Source organism: Cygnus atratus, chromosome 15, assembly GCF_013377495.2.
Source record: "Cygnus atratus isolate AKBS03 ecotype Queensland, Australia chromosome 15, CAtr_DNAZoo_HiC_assembly, whole genome shotgun sequence".
Taxonomy (NCBI): Eukaryota; Metazoa; Chordata; class Aves; order Anseriformes; family Anatidae; genus Cygnus; species Cygnus atratus.
This window is the reverse complement of record NC_066376.1, coordinates 65,898-86,195: the sequence shown is the minus strand read 5'-3', so window position 1 is coordinate 86,195 and position 20,298 is coordinate 65,898. Positions and strand designations below refer to the sequence as shown.

Here is a 20,298-nt window from a genome sequence, read left to right as displayed (position 1 = left end):
ACTGTAGGCAGGTACATTTGTAAATTTTTTCATGGGCTAAATGCACAGAATTGTCAAGTGCCCTGTTAATACTGTAAAAATGTGCCTCCAATAAGATAAACTTGTAACACAGTTTAATTTTTTTAGGTATCTAAAGGAATTTAGGACAGAGCAGTGCCCCCTATTTTTGCAGCACAAGTGTACCCAGCACAGACCATTTACCTGTTTTCATTGGCATTTCCTAAATCAGCGTCGTCGTAGACCTATACGAAGGCGTGATGGGACTTTTAACTACAGTCCAGATGTTTATTGTACAAAATATGATGAGACTACAGGAATCTGCCCAGATGGAGATGAGTAAGTGGTTTCTTTCAATCCTAAGTGTTTGTAGTATTAATGAATTTACAGAAAGATGTTAATTTCTCCTTAGCAAAAATGATTGATAGAATCCTGAAGTTTGACTGAGAACAACTTTTTATAAATGATTTGCCAATTTGTGACACATATGCTTTTGTTTAAGTATATATTCTTTAGGCTATCGTAGAGTTAAAACCATGATTTTGCATTGTAACCATCTTTAAAGCATAACATAAGAAATTAATTTTCTGGTAGTATTGTTCCTGTTGTTGCTGCATATTTTTTTGGCAATTGTGCTGCCTTTTTGAAATGGCATGTGTGAATTGTATTGGATAAAGATTGATGGGTAGTAGAGGAGAATGGCTGGTTTTTGATGCCTCCACAGAGGGAAGAACAACAGAAGAAGTTCATAGTTTGTTGTCTGTCTAGACCGTTAGTATTTATATTTCCATGGGCATGTTATGTCTCTTCTAGATAAAGACTACAGGGGACACGTGTAGTGACATGGGGAGGGGGTGAGGCTTTGTGGAGATGAGAATGAGCAAATAGTACAGTATGGCAGGCAGATATATATATATATATATATATATATATATATATATATATATATAGGAGCTGGGTATATTGTGGGCATACATCATAGAGGAGCTAGCTTTATCTGCAGTGATGGAAGCAAGGAAGGACTTCGGACAGAGAAAACATCCAGGAAATATATAGTTACGCTGCTCATTTGTTTTGAAAAAGGAAGATAGTCATTTTGGTTATTGGTTATTGTAGTGTTTAGCAGCACTTACCATGGATCAGATACCTTTTGTGTTATGGGCTGTAGTCACAGAAGAAAAAAGGTGGATTTTTCACAGAGGTGTTAAACACTAAACAGCAAAGATAACAGGAGAAAGTAAACAACAAAAAAGCAGTGGACAGTGTGACAGTATTTAGAACCATGCCCAAGCAATATAAACAAACAAAAAAAAAGTCTTTGAGGGATGATTTGAAAGAGAACAATTAAGTACTTTTTCAGATGTTTGTAAAGCACTTCTGCTAGTTCTGGGGCAGTATGAGCAGTTCTCGTTTGAACATCAACAAAAACATAACGGATGTTTGTGTCATGTATCGACCAGGGGCAAAAACTGACTTTTCATTATTGAGTGATAGTTATTGATGCTAATGGCAGAAAAAGGAAGCAGTCTTTTAAAAGGATGTTAGCTAGGTAAGATTGCACTGTTAGAAGCAAATAAGAGGGTGTTTCAATAGCTGGGAAGTGACATGAAAGTCTGCACAATGTTTTGCTGTAGATGGATTGGAAAGGCTGTACCCTACAATTGCTGAAGATTACTCCCAGGTTAGAAGCCTATATGGCAAGGGATGATGGTCATATTGTCTGGCATAACAGAAGTGCAGAGGACTTGACAGAAGTAAAACCAGTAGTGAGATTCAGACCTCTGTCTTAGCATGTTGTGCTTATAGTTTGCATTAAATAGATAGGTTTGGGAGTTAACAGCAAACAGGTAGTGGTTTTAAAGTTTGTGTTTTGCAGAGAAGTCACTCAGTTGCAGAAGGATAAGAGCAGGGACTAAGGTTAGAGTCCTGTGAGACACCTCACCGGAAGTATAAGAGAATGTTGAAGTTGGAAGATACGTTGCAGGAGAAATTGAGAGGAAAATGCGAATGTAACTGAATTCTCTTAAGCAAAGAAGGACAGCGTTTTAAGAGAAAAAAAGAGTAAAGCAGATGGTAAATTAAGAAAATGAAAATATAAGTGAATAAAGAAAATGGAGTCTGTTTTCTTTCATTCAGTTATAAAGTGAAATTATTGGAGATGTTTGTGACAGAAGATTCAGCTGGCCTTATTTTAGATCTGGTACTGAGATTTCGTGGCTAGAAATGGCAGTCAGCTATTGTAAATTGATAGCCAATTGAGGCTAAGGTAGAATAGAAAAGATATATAGGACAAATAGTTGGAAAAGGCAAGAAAAATCAAATGTAAATTTCTTAAAGATAGAAGAATCCAAAGCATGTCTGTAGTGGCAGAAAGAGAAAATGGAGGGAAGCACCAGCATTTCTGAGAATATGCCCACAGAATGGCAGCATTTCTGCTACAGAACTCAGCAAAATATTTTTTTTTCCTTGTTTTGTCTTCTGCCTAAAATTTAGCTTTTATTTGGAGCAATTTCAGATTGTTAGAAAGAGGTTAGAAACGGCAGTGCCAGGACACCCCTGTTTTAAGCTATCCATGCCAATGTGCTTGTATTTTTTTGGCTTTTATGTGTATCTCTATTTTCCAGTTCTGCTCATCTGAATACAGTTAGTTTAATGGAGTTTGTGAGTTAATGTAATGCTAGCAATTAAGGAAAAATGTTGACATCCATAATTGTTCTCGTACTTCCAAGAGAGCTAAGTAGAAATTGTTGGGTTTACCTCAGCTTGGCTGTAGTATTTCATCCCAAAGTTCAACTTGGAATAAAAGGAAGCCTAAAAATTTGAAGCTGTTTAGAAGAGAGTTTTTCTAAGGATAGCAAATTAAAACAATCTGTTCTAAGGAAGGTCCTGAGGGAAAGACTAGATTAATTTAAGAGTTAGAGGAGTATATTATGAGCAATGAATAATGGTCCTCTAAATTTAACATGCGAGAGAAGTGATACTTTTTTTTTATCTGATCTGTTTTTAACCGTTGTAGTCAACTGATGTCAGATTCTAAAAGAGAAGCTTATTTTGGATATGTTAGTATCCATAACATTAGACTTCTCTAAGACTGAATGAATTACAGTGAATTAGAGTGAAGTCTACTACAGAAGAGCACTGTGAGTAACTCTAGGAAAAAATGTCAGTGACTCAGAACGGAAGTAGAAATTTGTGGTTCTTTTCATACATTTGAGGACTTCTAGTATTTCCCTTTAAAGTGGATGTTTTTGTTTGTTTGTTTATTCTTAAAGGATATTTTTGGAATGTTTATGACATTGTGAATTAAGAAGAGTGTGAAAAGGAAAATTCTTTACTTAAAGGGTGGTGAGGCAATGGAATGGGTTACCCAGAGAAGCTGGGGATTCCCCAACCCTGGAGGTGTTCAAGGCCAGGTTGGATGGGGCTTTGGGCAACCTGTTATAGCGGGATCAATCTCATACACTAGAGTTGCAAATTCTATGCAATTATTCTAAGCTGGGAGATGATTGTAGAAATATGGGCCATGAAATAGTTCTGTTAATTTCCAGGGAAACAATTTTTTCTTTCTAAACTTTTTTTTTTTCCTAAGGAGTAGGTGATGTCTGAACAACCTTAGTACTAATGTGTGGCACGTAAGAATGACTTTATAAGTTTGCAGCCATGTAATGAGATGATAATTAAAATTTACCATTTTAAATCAAAATACTAAATTTGTTGAAAGCTATGTATTACAATGGTTTATATTACTGGGAGATGAGTGTCTGGAGAGCAGCTGTGCAGAAAGGTGTCTGGGGGTGCTGATGACAGCAGGCTCCACATGAACCAGCAGCGTGCCCCGGCAGCCAAGAGGGCAAACTGCATGTTGGGGTGCATTAAATGCAGCATAGCCAGGTGGTCAGAGGAGGTGATTCTCCCGCTACTGTATTTGGTGTTGGTGTGGCTTCACCTTGGATATTGCATACAGTTCTGGGCTCCACAATATAGCCTAGGCCAATGGCAGGGGCGTTGGAACAAGATGATCTTTAAGGCCCCTTCCAACCCAAGCCATTCTATCATTCTATGAAAATTCAGATAAAGAGTCCCAAGCACACTGGATTGCCTGTTTAAATCATTCCTTTGGTGACGTGAGGAGGATTTCAACTGTATGGGACTTTTAAGGCAGCTAGCAAGATGTGCGGTAGGACAGCCGTGTTTTCAATAAAATTCATATTTTATATATATATAAATCTGTACGTATTTATATATATTCAGATTTTTTTATTGATGTCACAAGTATCGAGTCTTAGGCCAAACAAAACTAGGTTTAACTGAGCAGACGCAAGTGTCTTGTGCCACAGCTTAAGCTTCTTTCCCGGGTTGTTTTGGGAATCCATTTTGTCTTTATGTGGGAAAAATTGTATCCTGAATATTGCAGTCCTTCTCACTTGGCGTGTAACAAGCTGTGTCTAGTCTGTCTGACACATCTATATTCCCCAATTCTGTCTCTCTCTTTTTTTAAATAGTCATTTAAATATAATTGAAGGCTTTAATGTTTTGTGGGACATCCACCGATAAGGTGATTCCTGTAGGGAAAAGCCCCAGATATCTCATTGCTTCCCCTCCGATAAGGGACGACGGACGTAGAGATAAGCAGTGAAATGTAAACCTTTAGAGTTTTGCATGGAGGATGTTTATTTCTTGTTTCCAACAGGAACCAGCAAAATTGCGTAGGTGAAAATGGAGGTGTAAGCATTATGCATAAGAATATGACAGAGTATTCTCACCTTTGGGGTGTGCATATGAGTGAAGGATTAGAGTTTGTAATGATCAGTCTCCTGGTCTGCTTTTCCATTTAAGTCCTGCACAAATTATGCTAGTGGTTCGACAGTAGCAATAATGAAAATATGATCTCAGATTGCAGTTCCTTTTGTTTAGAGTTCAGTACAAGACTGATGCTGGCAAAAGTATCTGACAGACTTGTGGGTTTTCTTGTTTTTCTATATCAGTAGCAATTCTAGCAGAACAGGAGGGCTGCATAGCACAATTCACACATCACAAAGCATTTCTTACAAAATTTAGATTAGGCACCAAAATAAGTCCTACAAAAATTACATCCCGTCTTATCAGGTAGAACCAGGAAGTGTAAAAGAACTACTTCTAGATCCTGATTTTAGACTGTGTTTCATCTTAGATGGAAAAAAATGAGATGCGCACTGAATTTGGTATACCATGTCTTCCCACTAATTTATTCTGTTGGGATTTAAAGAGATATAGGTACAAATCACTAGCTGCAGTCCATTTATCTTGTTTAATAATATTTTTACATTCCTAGAGGGAAGAAACTTGATTCTTAGAAATCATAAAGATTATCGATTCTTGGAAGCCAGTGCAAGCTGCGGGTGTTTTAGCGCGGCAGGAAAAGTATATCATTTTGGCTTTAATATGTAAATAGCAAACTTGTAAGTTTTTTCAAACAATTTGTTTAGTTTCTAAGTAATCTTTTTAAAATACGGTAGATAAAGCTTAGGCCAGCATCAGTTCTTATGAATCTTAAGCTCTACTTAGTACTTCACCATTCTTCCTCCATCTACAAGAACACATTTCTATAGGATTTTTTCATTTGATGTTCTGTACCACTCTCCGAGTCTTTTGATGCAGTTTCTTTTTCTTTGGGATGTGGGAAAGTAATTTTTGGAGATAAGTATTTTTTCAAACCCAGAGGTGACCAAAATTAATTACACTGAAATAAACTGGGGGAGAACAGACATGTCTGTATGTTTATTTATTTAGTTATTTCATTTGTTTATAATTGGTAGTTAGAATTATAATCCACGCATAATGTTAGCGATTTTAGAGTACAGACAGTACCTCACATAGTTGTGTGTGAAAAATGGTTAGTATATCTACAAAGATGTTTTGCTGATGCAAGAATTTTCTCTTCCTTTTAATAGAAGAGTTGTTTTAGATTTGCTCTCAGGTTGTTCAAGAAGTTTCACACTTATAAAGATCAGGCAGAAAAAAAATCACGATGCTTCAAGTACCCCTTGATCTTAGATGACGATAGCATTAAAAAACAACAAACACTTTTTTTGGACCTCTTAGTGAAGAAATGACTTAAGCTTGTATCAGTATGGAGGATGTAATTTCTTAGTTCAGATGTTGTTGCTTGTTATAGTAAGCACATGGGTGCTTACTATGTTTATTAAGGATATCTTTGTGAACCATCCTGCTATAAATTCTTATAACTCTAGATGAGACTTAGAAATAGATTAACATTTTTAATTTTCAAGTTGATCTGTAACGATAATTTATTTGGGACAATTTCTGTTTGAAGAATCCTGCAAAGTTGTTTGTTATAAGTTAATAAGAGAGTATAATTCAGATTTAACCATTTAAAAACGAAACTCAAAGCAATGCTTTAACTTTCCTCTTTCTACTGTATAGTTGCCCTTACCTGCATCGAACAACAGGAGATACAGAAAGGAAGTATCATCTCAGATATTACAAGACTGGAACATGCATTCATGAAACAGATGCCCGGGGTCACTGTGTGAAGAATGGAATTCACTGTGCCTTTGCTCATGGGCCACATGACATTAGACCTCCAGTATATGATATAAGGTAGTCTTGTTTCAAATTTTGCAGACTAGTTAGCAGGAAATACCATGTCTGTTATCGCCACACACCAGAAAATGTCATATGCTTTGCATGAAAGATGTACTTTCTTTTGTAACTATAAACATAAGAACGTATTTTACTGTGCACCAAGGTAGTACACTGGGGAGTACAAACAGTAATGTTGTGTATCTTGCATGTTCAAGAGACATCTATGTAATTCTTATGACTGATGAAAGACAAGATATTCTGTGTTATGTCTTGTAAATTTGCACATGGTTTTTACATTTACAAATTTATAGTGTTTTATGTCATCTTTCAGTTTCTGAATTTGTGTTCCACATTTTTAAACGGTCTGTATACACTTGATAGGAAAGAATAGCAACTCCTAGAGAGCTTTGAAGCCTTGGAGGGTGACAAGTATCACTTTCTGGACAGTGGGAGAGCATTCTGGGGAAGCGTCAATATATGTTTGCCCTATTCTGACACTCTTTCTTTGGCATTTGCTGTTGGTCACTGCCGGAGACAGAGTTCCAGGCTTAGGAGAACCTTTGATTTGAGCTGGTATGGCTGCTATACTACATTCTCTCCTTCGTTATCCGTTATTCCCAACCATATGTTGGGGGATCATATTTTGAATAAATTCATACTTTGCCACAGAATTCACTGCTGCATTGCCTGGTCACATACTGTATGTGTATTACTGTGTGTATTACACATTACTTATATAGAGCTTTTCTTTACAGAAGACTCTCCTCCATCAGATAGCTGATGTTTCTGCTGCGAGACATCTGTCCACATCTGTCCATTTTTTTTTTAAACTTCCCTCATTTAGCATATGCAGTATGATACTATGTCAGTCTGAATGCAGAACAATTAGTATTGTTGTAATCTTTTCTAATTAGAGGACTTCTGAGGAGTGGCTGAGGTCACTTGATTTGTTCATCCTAGAGAAGAGGAGACCTCATGGCAGTCTACAGCTTCTTCATGAGGGGCAGCGGAGGGGCAAGTGCTGCTCTGTTCTCTCTGGTGACAGCAACAGGACCCAAGGGAACATTATGTTCAGGCTGGATATCAGGAAAAGTTTTTTTTCCTGAGAGGATGGTTGAGCACTGGATAGGATCCCCAGGGAAGTCGCAGCACCAAGCCTGTTGGAGTTCAAGAAGTGTTTGGACAATGCTCTCAGACATATGGTTTGATTTTTGGGTGGTCCTGTGTGGAGCTGGGAATTGGACTCAATGATCCTTGTGGGTCCCTTCCAACTCAGGATATTCTATAATTCTATGATTCTGTAATGTGTTAGAATGAGGAACCAATGTATGCCAGTACTGAAGCCAAGCTCTGTTTTCTGAATGTCGTTTGTTGGCGACTGGCTGCATACAAAGCATCAGGAGGAGCTGAAGACACTCATGGTAGGGTTCTACATTTTAACGGCTTGAACCTAAAAGTAGGCTGCCTCAGACATTGGTGTTTGTGAAAAACAGTCATATGCCATTGCTTCGCCTGATTTCAGGCATCCAGCATTCATAAGGAAGTCCAAACAATCAGGCATTTTTGTTTGGTGATCTTTTTGCTCTAAGATGGCCAATGATACTAGGGTTTCTTCATTATAAGTAAAGAGCAAAGAAATCACAGTAAATCAGTGATGCAGACATTAACGTTGTTTCCCTTAAGAGACATGTTTTTCAGCACATTCACATTAAAGAAAAAACATTCTTTAGAAACAGTACCTCTTCTCCGTCTCATTGCCCACATGCTCCTTGAATCTGTGAAAGACATATTTTGACAGTTTGAAAGGTTCTAGACTAGGCTTTGGGGTTTGTCGCATTTTCTTTTCCTTTTTTGAGATTTTTCTTCTTGGAGGACACTTGGGGTCTGGGAAGTTCTTGAAATGCTATGTAAATGCTATAACTACTTACATTATAAACCTCTGTACCTTTCAAATTCCTCTTCAGAGATCCTTGTTTTAGTAGGAGTATTTTGGAATAGGAGATAAGCTCCTTGAGTATGTCTTTGAGAGAGCAGTGCCAATTGAAAGTAGAGACTTTTGATTCTCATGAAGACAGAGTATTATAGTTCCACCTCTGGTATTTGGTTCCTCACCTTGTTTCTTCATTGTTTCAAAGTCTGCCTAGTATAATTTTGCTATAGTATCTTTTTTTTTTTAATAAAATAATCCATTGTATGGGTTTGCCATTGTCGAATCTCTGTACAGCTTGATTTTGTTAAAAGGGTGTAATGACGTTGTCTTGGGTTTTCGGTAGTGATTTTATACCACTAATACAGTAAGTTTTAGTTTAGTAGTGGACATTTCTGATCTTTCACCAAGCTTGTGGCTGCTTACCTGAAAAGCAGCTGTAAATGCTTGCAGAAGAAGTATTCCATTTCCTCATAATGATTGTCATTTGCTACTATGTCTCCCAAATGTCTTGATGTACTTTTATTGCAGAACGGTACAATGAGCCAAAATGCTTTGGCTTCTTTTATATGATCTAGTTTTCTGTAAATATATTTTGCATCTCCCTTCAATCTTCACTTTTCCAAGGTGAAGAGTCTTAAGGTATTTATTTCTCCCCCATGTAAGTGTTTTTCTGCATTTCTGATCACCCTTACTTCTCTTTCTATAACTTTTTTCTTTCTACCGTTGTAGTCCCAAACTCATATGTGGCAGTGGAATATCAGAAATTAATAGCATAAACAAAATGTCAGCACACCGGCATGCAGAGGTACAGATGGACATTGCTGGTACAAACATTGGCTGTGTACGTAAAGCCAGCACTCTTTCATGTGTTGTCTTTGATTAGTTTATGATGTTATTCCTTATGTCTATTTACTTGCTTTAGTGCAAGTAATGGTGTGAAGTAGTCAATTTAATTTTTTTCCAATTTAGGCTTGTTAAGACCTAGATTAAATGACATAATTGTGATAGAATAGGACAGGATTTTTTTTTTTGTAAGACAGATAGGGTTACTGTAGCTATACAGTTTAGCAGTGTTATTTTCTTTCCCCATTCCAGAGAACTTCAGGTGCAGGAATCTTTCCAGAATGGGCAGCTAGGATGCGGTGAAGGTATTCCAGATCTGCACCAAGGGATTTTAGCAAGTCAAGCAATGATTGAGAAGATCCTTAGTGAAGATCCAAGATGGCAGGGTAATGTTACCCTGTCTCCTTTCTTTGTTTATTGGTGTTTGATACAATTTGTTGATACTCGGTTAACCCTGAGAGAAGTTCAAGTCTTTTTTATAATAGAGTAAAAAATTGGTTTAATAAGTAATGTGTATTTGTGAACAATTTGTACAGTCTGTCCCATTTATATTCAGATTGTATATTGAAAATGTTTTGAGGATGTCTAATAGGTCTCCTTCAGTTTACTTAATACAAGAGTTGCTAATCTGTGTCAATTGAATAAATGTTCTTAAAGTCAGTAGAAGCTCTGTCTTGTGCTAAGTAGTAATAATGATTAGTCTTCATTTTTAAATTACTAACAGACTAGTTAATGGACCTTTATTCTTTGCTGAGCTTGACTAACAAGAATGAAGTAGAATATTAAACAGAAAATTGGAGGAGAATATTAAATTATGAAAATGTCTTGAAAGCATTACGTTATGTTACTTAATTTCAGTTGTCTTGGTTTTCCTAAGGCTTTCAAATTTGGTTCTCGTGTGTCTTGGTTTAGACTTGCATATTACGCTGCCAAAGATGTTAGCATTAAAAGGATATTAGTAGAGCTCTTGCTCAAATGTTACTTTAGAAAAGATTGCACGGTACAGTTACTTTCAAAAATTTATGTTGGGAAAGTAACACGGTAAAAGGTCAAAGGAAGGTGTTGTCTCTAAGGAGATTGAGGGAGATAATTGCATGACACTTGTCCCTGCTGTACATTTTGAATCTCCTAGAAGGTGAGTTCCAGTCATTTAAGTACTAATAAAGTATAGACCATAGTTGTCAGCTCCAGATCAAAAAATACTGGAGTATTTTTGTGTAGTAAAGTAAAAAGAAGGCAAAATTGACCAACAATAAGAATTCTTATTGCATTCTTTGCATTGTGATAGGCCTATGTTATATAATGTTGTATGGCTTCTTTCAGTCCTGATTATGGTGAGATGGCACATAATCAGTAGAGATTGAAAATAATCATGCAGCTGGTGACTTCAGCTTTATATTCTTAAGTTTTAAATGAAACAATTTAAAAGGACTGAACAAAGAGTAGACTCTGTGTGATACTCTGATTAGTAACCTTTGCTGCTTAGAAGTATGTCATTAATGACTCTTTGAGAATGCTTTTTTGTCTAGTTTTCCACAAATCCTGCAGGAATCTTGTAGTATTCTGCAGTTCATTTTTGAGAACGTCTCAGATTAGAAGGTTTGCTAAAGTCAAGATGCATGATATTGATTGCTTCTTTATATGTACATCCATTTTCCTACCTTAGGAAGGAGTTAGATTGGTTTGACATGATTTACTCTTCACAAATCCATGCTGGCCAATAGCTGAAGTCTACCTCCTAATTTATGGTCTTGCTACATTGTTTTTCTAACATTTTCTGGTTTTAGACAGAACCTTGTTTGTCATCTCCTAATTCCTCCTTACTTGAATCAAAGATGTATAGACAGAAGGAAAGGTAGAGAAGAGACTCTAGATTTTGTTCAGGAAGATTTTACTGGGTAGTCTTAATATGCCTTAACATGAAAGTAGTTTTGGTGAAATAAGGACTATCAACACTAAACTGAAGAAAAATGCAGATATAAAATTTGAAATGGTTTTAGTGTTTGTCTTACTAAAATTTGCAGTGCAGTTTCAGGTATTCATTTTTAAAATGTTGAATGTGTATAATGAGAATTTCTGGATAGTTTGTCTGCCAATTGGTTGGTAGTGCTTTATCTATGTACTTTATTGAACAGTTGCTGTTGAATGTAAAAGTGATGAAGATTACTTTGGATGTTGGCATATTGGACTGTATTTCAAAAAATGCAGATTGTATATAGTTTTATAAGAATGCGTGAAACTGTGATTCTTTTTTTTTATTACAAAAAAAAGTACGATATTTAAGCTCACTCACTTAAGACACTCTGAATGCAAAATGTGTTGTTTATTTCTCTTAATTGTTGACCTGTTTACAGACACAAATTTTGTATTAGCTGGCTACAAGACAGAACAGTGTACCAAGCCACCCAGACTCTGCCGCCAGGGTTATGCATGTCCACACTATCACAATAGTCGAGACAGAAGACGAAATCCCAGAAAATTCAAATACAGGTACATAAATATTAAGAACAGTATTGTGGTCAGTCAAGATAATAGTTAATGGACTGATCTGTTTGGTTTCTTGTACTATGCAATTGGATATTCCTAGTGGAATAAAAACATGCCTTTCCCAATAGACTTGCTAAAACTTTTTTTTTTTTTTGAAAAAAGCATCTGTTCAGAATGATCAGGCAGTTCTGAAGAATAAAACCGTGAAACAGTAATGAAATTTTCCTTCTTTCCTGTGAAGAATGAAAACAATATCTATAATTCTTAGCAAAAATTGAGAATTACTAGGTAATACCTTCTTTAATATGAAAAAAAGAGTTATAATTTCTGATATTCTTCTTTTTTTGTTCCTAAATTTTTCTGTTTCTGAGCAGTATTCTTAGGACCAAAATTTAATGCATTGCCTCGCTTACTTTTGGAATGAGCCTATCATTCTAAAACACCGGTTTCTTTATTGATTTGGTATTCTTTCGTGCTGTGGTGGAAGATTTAGAATTGGTGGGTTTTGCTTGACAGTCTCAGGACTGTCCATAAATTTCACCAGACAGAAGAAAAACGGAATCCTACTAGCTTATCCTTCTGTCAAAGAATTTACAAAAAGCCAGTGTCTCTCAGAATTCACAACTTTCTAGGTCGCAGAAGCTAAGATTCTGAGTTTTAATGGAAAATTTTTTCAGACTTCTGCTAGGATGTAGATATAAACATGCTCTGGACTTCATTTTTTCTAGGTCCACTCCTTGCCCCAGTGTAAAACATGCAGATGAATGGGGTGAACCTTCAAGGTGTGAAAGTGGGGATAGCTGTCAGTATTGTCATTCTCGTACAGAGCAGCAGTTTCATCCTGAGGTAACAACTATGTTTCTACTTATTTTTAATGTTTTTAAATTTATTATGGATTTGATTGTTGATTAAAGATGATACCTGTGAAATAATATGTGACATTTGGAGAGAAAATTAATGTAACGCTTCAGGTAGTTGAGGTTTTAACAAAAAAAAATGTGCGTAGAAATAGTTATTTGTACTGCTGTGATTCTCATTGATAGGCATTTTTATTATACTTCTTATGAAAAATGAATTAATATTCTCTGCAATGGTTGGATGCCTTTAATCTGTTTGCTGGATTGACTTGTCACATGGCTCCTGTGAAAATCCTTTTTTCACGTTGATGGCCCATATATAAGATTTGGGCATAAATAAATGGGTTCTCTTTTTTTGCCTAACTTTCTGAATCAGTAATAAAGTCACAGTACTAATTGCATTTAATCTATAACTTGGGAAAAAAAATCTATTTTAAGTTAAAAAGATATATGGCAAATTATTACAAAAAACTGAGTAGGTCAGGAGGAGGTGAAAAGAGCAGAAAACTGACATACGGCCTGAAGACACTCCAGAAAAACAAGATGAATTTAGATTCCTCCATAAGCAAAGTCATTGTGACTTTGTTGGATTCTTGAGCATAACAGTGAAGTGCTAGGGAACAGAGCAGTGCCATTCAATCTGCTGAGATTTAAATCTTTTGCAACACTAGGAAAGTATTAAATTTGCCAGTTAATGGAAACAAACATGATACTGAAAAGAAATGTTACGCAAGAAGCTGCCTGTTGTGCGTCCTTAGATATCTGTTTTGGTTTTGGGACCTCTGAATGGACGTGAAGAATTCACAGCAGAATGTAATTTCTTGCATTAGGAACTTCAACACTTATTAAGGTATAAGCAGATACCATTTGAGCAATTGCTATTTTCTCTTCCAATTATGAAGATTATAGAAGGCATCTCAAGAGCATACCAGAATACTGACTTTAGAGTTGTTGCAAACTCTTTATCATACTTTCCCTATCATAAGTTGAGCATCTGCATCTTTACAGTAAATATAGTAAATAAATCCTTGCTATCTATACTCTTAGATACTGCTCCAGAATTTCTCTGTCCTTGTTTCTAGAGATCTTTTGGTCTAGATTTATTTCAGATTATTTCATTTCTTCTACCTTATATTCCAGCCCTTTTCTGTAATAACATTGTGTTCCTGCTTAATGACTACTGTAGCATGACTACCCCACTTTCATTTATGAGAAAGCTCATAATGAAATTACTAAAATAAGTCACTAGGCTGAGGCATGAGTTGTGATACAAATTTTGTCTGCTGCCTTCCTTTTTCATACCACCCTTTGCCATCTCCCCATTTGTTTAACAGCAGATACGTAACATTGATGAGAGTCATGATCTTCATTATCTGAAATAATTAATCTTACACATCCTGTATTGAAGTTCTTATTAGAATGACCACTTTTACAGTTTAGAAAAGAATCTTTGATTTATCAGTTATATGGTGAGTCTACTAAGATGTGTCTTCACAAAATGTATTTTTAGTTTTATCCCATTTCTTTCTTTCTTTAATTAAATTTTGACAGAATAATAAGTGGACTTGCAGTGGCCTGATTCAGCTATTTTTGCTCTTCTCAAACTTAAGTGTGCTATACCTGAAACGCCTCAGTCAGATGTGCTACTTCTGATGTGACAGATTTGCCAAGAGTACATGCTAACTGCGGCTGTTTTATACGCCAGTTCTTTAAATATTCTGACGCAACAGTTACCTAATTCATTTCCTGACCCTGAACCAAACAAAGGTGATTTGCTCCCACATCTGCTCTAGTCACTTCAATATTTGCTTTTATTTCCATTAGCTGTGCTGCCTTTGTTGTAGTGTTGAACATAATTCATGCTGGTATTCAAGACGGCTTGGTAGGCATAGGGTTATCACCTCACTTAATTTTAGTTCAAGCATTTAATTTCACAGGAATGAGCAACATGCCTCTACTCAAAGGAAGAGTTTTCATTCTACATCCTACCCTATGATCCTTTCCCGTCTTTGCTTCAGCTCTGACTTCCTTTCAGTTGTGCGATTAGAATGGAAATTCCATGCAGCTTTTGAATCTCTGACTTGAGGATGCGTAGCACTCATTTTACTCAGTTCATAATGAAATCCAGTTTATTTGATGGTGTTAACCATTTGCCTTCACTCCTCAGTCTACTTATTTGAAACCAAGGACATTAGATCAGCCTTACTTTTTGTGTCCTTTAGTTTAGGTTGAATTCATACTCACATTATCCAACATTATCTTTCCGTATTGGATGTTGTTGTGTCCTCACTCTTCACCAAATTCAAATAAAGCATATTCTCATTGCCTTTTGGCTCAATTACTATTTTTTGAAGAAATCTCTTGGTTATCATATCTACAAATAGCTTGATTCTGCCATTACTAAATAACAGCTGTGTTCTTGTCTACACCTGAGGAGTTAGTCTAAAGTAAACTTAGATTTAGTTCTTCGTGTTTGCTTTCTATCTTGTACTGTTGGTATGTATATGATGTGGCCCTCTCCAGAATCAGTGCTGGCTCTGCCCCTGTAGTGTTTTGATTTTTTTTTTTTTTTTTTTTTTTATTCATATCACTTCTTTCGACAGTAGCATTTACTAGAAGATACTTTGCACCATCTGGTAGTTCATAGGAAGTCTCTATTGTGGCTAGGAGCACAAACTAAAACCCAGCTTCAGATTGCATCTTTTTATGGGAACTGTCTGGCAGTCATGCTTCTCTCTGTTTTTTGTTGTTGTTGTTTTTCCTTCTGCGTAATAGAAATAGGGCATACGGCATTGGGGTTTTATATATTTATATTTACCAGTAATCAGAGAACATGAAAAAAAAGGAGAGGGATCCAGCTTCATTTCCTAGTTCAGGTATGGTATCGACAATGACTCCTTCATTTTTTGCTGTCCCTGTGATAGCTCCCAGTGAAATTGGTGGAAAGATGAGTCCCACTGTTTTATTTGTAAAGTGTGTCCTTTGGGGGAATATTTCTGTACACCATGGGTGTTTTGTCTCTTTTTTTAGCGTTCAAGGAAAAATAAATTATTTGTGTAGTAATAAGTATCAGTACTAATTTTGTGATTTAGCATCTTACTCTAGTTTGTTGGATGATCTTTGGGTTGTTATGCAAGAGCTAGTAATGAATATAACAACTGATTTTTTCAGCCTCAATTCAAAATTATTTATGAGAGATTTATTAAAGATGCTTAAAATAGCTCTAAAATAAAGAGCTTACAGAACTATTTTTATTTTAGTTTCGAACACATAGTTTCATTTTTCATGTTTGTTCTAAGGTAGGAGTTCAAGGAAAAGAATATTTTTTTTTACCCTGCATATGCTGAAGGGGCATTCTGAACTAAGAACCATTATTTACTGAGCCATGAATCACTCTACTGATGCTGAAAGCCAAAGACCACGATGATACCAAGGCTTGGGAAAACAAAAAGATTCCACTGCTATTTGCCACAGACTTGCAGATTCCTGGAATGAATTCACAAAAGAATCTATGTACCTTATACAAGTTCTTAATATTGTTCTATTGCTAACGTTGCTCTAGTATGTCAGCTTTCTCCCAGCCTAGTGAGATCCTGGTACAGCAAGAAACTGAACCTGGATCTTACTTGCAACTTACATAATGATTACTTCCTGAACAGTCAGTATTACTTTTTTTTAGTTCTCATGTGCCCATTAGGTTAAAGACATTTGAATATTAGGACGATTTGAATATGAGAGATGTCCAAATGAAAGCAGTATGTTGGAAAAAGCATATTGTGGGTTTTTTTCAGCTTTGTAAGCTGTTCTAGTATATTCGTCATTTCTCCTGCAAAATTTGTTAAAGTGATGTAAATGACAGAAAAATTTGTTGGTGGTGTTTGACTTGTTTCCATACCACATGGAAAACCAAAGCAGTTTGAACAATGCTTTGCTAAAACACCATTGTTAATATTTATTATTACTACAGAAAAAGGTTAAGATTCTCGTCTCCTGTTTACTTTTCTTACATTTCTGTTCTTCTATTTCATTTTTTAAAAAAACACACAAGAACTGAGTTTCCTGAGAAAACAGTGTATTGCATATTGCTATTAAATATTAAGAACTCTTAATTTAAATATTTTAAAACTTTGACTTTTTTTGTCACTACATAGCAAATATGTGTAAGTTAACTATGCTTCTGTTTTGTTTAGATATATAAATCTACAAAGTGCAATGACATGCGTCAGACAGGTTACTGCCCACGTGGTCCATTTTGTGCATTTGCACATGTTGAAGGTAAGTAAGAGAACTGTTATTTTTGTATCAGTGTTCATAAAAGTGCACAGTCATTTCTAAGTATCTGTAACAGAAATGACTTTAAGTCGTTAATTTTAATGTATAAATAGCAATTGGTGTCACATGTTTTTAGAAATTCATTCCATGTTTTCCAATACACTGTGTTGTCACGGGAGCTTGCTGCATTTGCATCAAATTTGCAGCAGCAGTAAAACAGGAAGTGCTTTTCTTTACAAATGCAGCTTGTCCTGTTAACACTTAAAGCTTGATTTTTCAAATGTATATACATGTTTGAGTTTTGTTAAATACATGCCTTGTCCTATCGAAACCTATGATAAGCTTCAAAACAAATAAATAAAGGTCCGGTCCCAGCTTACATTTTACCTTCTGCTTCAAGAGATGAAAAGAGGCATTAGGTGCTCTACCAATTCTGGAAAGCCCCAGATTTCTGTGATTCAGTAGTATTTAGCTTATGATTCTGTAATGATGACTAGTGGCAGTTCACCTGTTCTAGGCAAATGTGATGTTCTGTACAACCATTTATTGCATTACTTGCTTACCTATGTGGAACAGGTAAGGGAATATTTTCCAGCATTCATACATGTATCTCGGCATCTTTTGTCATTCTGTGTTGAAATAACTTGGGGAAGCACACGTGTTCCCTACAGTAGCATTCTTTGTCTTCCCACAATGAGTTCTTCAGAATCAGCAGAAACGTGTTTTTTTTTTTTTTTTTTTTTTCCCCTCCCCTTCCCTCCTTTCTGAAGGCCACAATGAATTTTACTGTTCCTCCAAGACAGATTTTCAGGAGCTTCAGTGATCTCCATGATACAGGCCACCACATGAGACTGCTGCTGTTTTTTCAGGTGCAACCTCCCACAACAGCAATCCATCCCTGTGAAAATACAGTTAAACTTGGGGGAGGTTTACACTGTAGAGTTTGTAACTTCCATGGATCAGGCCAGAAACTATGATGTTTACTCTTTGAAGGAATTAGAATAGTTGTAGAAGCACACCTTCCAAATTTAATGTGTTTCTTTGACTTACTGTCAATAAGTAGAATAGCAAAAACTAATTGTGATGTTACTCCTATATTCTTTGAAAAGAGAAAGGAGAGATGATTTTTCTCTTGAAACGTTTGGAAGGCACTCTCGTACTACGTTCTTAGGGTGTTACGTCTACTTAAACTCATTTATAGAGTACTAGAGGAGCATGTGGTCGTGTCACGAAAAGAAAACTCGTGAAGATTTAAAAGAGAGTGGGAATCAAATAGTGTTTTTTCTATGACAGTGTGAGGGTTGGCTGGACGTGAGATAGCTGACTGGACTTGCTCTGGGCAAGCAGTTATGCCATGAAATGATACTTAGCGAAAGTGAGAATAAATCACAAAAAGTGAGTGCATCTGTTTCTGTCTTCCCAACCGTTCTTTTCATACATTTTGTAAGAGGAACAGCAGTGATCTAGTGACATCTTCTTCGCAATCCCTGCAGTTTCTTTTTCCTTTTTTTTTTTTTTTGGATGTGGCTGGACTGGACTTGCATACATAGTGGTACTTAAGACAAGCTCTTTTCCATTTTTCATGTGGATGTCACTGCCTGATTTTTATACCTCATAAAATAGTGAAGATATTTGATAAAGCACTGGACCATATACTAAGAGGCTGATGGAGTTACGATAAATAAAATGATAGGAGAAACACCTCATCATTAGAAACTGTCCTCAGCTTTGTTATCTACCATGTAGAGAAGTATTTCCGTATTTCACACGCTCATTCTGTTTCTGACAATGGCTTGCACTTTTGTACACTCTAGCAGAGCTACTTACTGTCTGGGAGAGAAATGTTCGCATTTGATTTTTAAATGTAGTTCATTGTTACTCCTTCGAAAATGCAGTAGTGGCTAGAGATGAAAAAAATCTTACAGTATCTTTAGAGTTTATTAAGGGACTCTGTTTTCAGTCCTGACTTCCTTATTTTGATATATTGTGTGCTGTGCATTAATTATGAGGTGAGGGACGTCATTAACTGTAATTGCTGACTAAAGTAAAGTAATTTTTCATTAACTCATCATTTGTATGTAAATCTAGAAGTCTAAATCTCCTCTATATATTTTTACATTTAAAGAATCAAGTATCTGAGATGTTTAAAAGGTTAACAGAGTAGTCTTTGGGAAATTGGGAAGTAATTGTTCGGTTACCTTGAGCTGAATTTTCTGGTATCAAAATTAATAAGTTATTGGTTACAATTTACATCTGAGTTAATAGTGAACTTTCTCAAAGGTTATTATTCATTTGTAAGTTAAGCACTGTAAGTACCAGCTTCTCTTTATTTATTTATTTATTTATTATTAAGTGAAATGTTTCTGGACTGGAGGGAGGAAAAAAAAAGGCACAACCAACTCAGTAATTATGATGCCACTGTTACATTCCAGTCAGGAGTTAAAAAAAAATATATATAAGTTTTTAAACTCAGGAGTGATAGACATTCTGGAGAACAAAGCAAAATCTATAATATGGTAAAACATTTGAATTTTGATCTACCATCAGTTTTTGATGAAGCAAGAAAAGTATCACTACAGTAGTTCACCTTTGTTTGTAGCCACAAATATGTAATGATGAATTATATTATTCTTACCTTGTCTTCGTGCTTATATTTAAAGAAAAAGAGACATTTTTTGTGTGTGTGTGATTGATGTTTCCATGTGATAGGTGTTTTGTTTGGTACTAGGTATGTAATTGTGAAATTCACACAGTTAAGTATCAAACCTCTGTGTAATTTGTTGGGGATTCCTTCAACAGAGGACACCATGAATGTAGTCATACTGCAAACTGGTTGTCAATCAAAGCCAGGCGCTCACCTGTTTTCAACAGACAGCATAGGAATTGCAAATGAATGGAGCAGCAGTCTTAACTCCACAAACAGCATTACAAATAACAGTGGGCAGTCTGGAAATGTAAGTGTAAATAATTCTGGAAAAACTACTACTAATAATCACTGTACCAGTATATAATTGTTTATTTTATTTCTTAAACGTCTGTTTTTATTTCTTTGTACTTCATCAAAAGAGAAAAAAATCACAGCTACAGTAAATGTCAGGCAGTAATATTTAACTGGTTTTGAAAACCTAAATGGAATGTCTGCCCAGGGCACCAGATTTAATTATGTATTACGTGTGTTTTCTGTTCTTGTTTTTTGTCTTAAAATGCCATATTTTGAATGCTACAGTGAGGAATGTTGTTGTTAATCAAATATACAACTACAAGACAGCTTAATTTACGTGTATATTTTTTCTATAGGAGAGGTTTCATTCGTGGAAGATCTTGCCT

General features: G+C 35.8%; 1 protein-coding gene across 13 annotated transcripts in view; it reads left to right on the top strand.

The window, feature by feature from the left end:
• The window catches only part of UNKL (unk like zinc finger), a 66,202-nt gene that overhangs the window by 3,976 nt on the left and 41,928 nt on the right, over positions 1-20,298 (top strand). For 11 of the 13 annotated variants that reach the window (XR_007708866.1, XR_007708865.1, XM_050713778.1 and 8 more), the window contains 7 exons: positions 127-336; positions 6,421-6,597; positions 9,608-9,741; positions 11,710-11,845; positions 12,571-12,688; positions 16,890-16,974; positions 19,771-19,925. Coding sequence is in view for 11 of the 13 variants with exons in the window: in XM_050713778.1 (XP_050569735.1) it covers positions 127-336; positions 6,421-6,597; positions 9,608-9,741; positions 11,710-11,845; positions 12,571-12,688; positions 16,890-16,974; positions 19,771-19,925 (1,015 nt within the window). In the remaining 2 variants the exon portion in view is untranslated. Of the gene's footprint in view, positions 1-126; positions 337-6,420; positions 6,598-9,607; positions 9,742-11,709; positions 11,846-12,570; positions 12,689-16,889; positions 16,975-19,770; positions 19,926-20,298 lie in introns of those variants that run through there. The other 2 variants (XM_035563303.2, XM_050713780.1) reach the window with 2 other exon arrangements.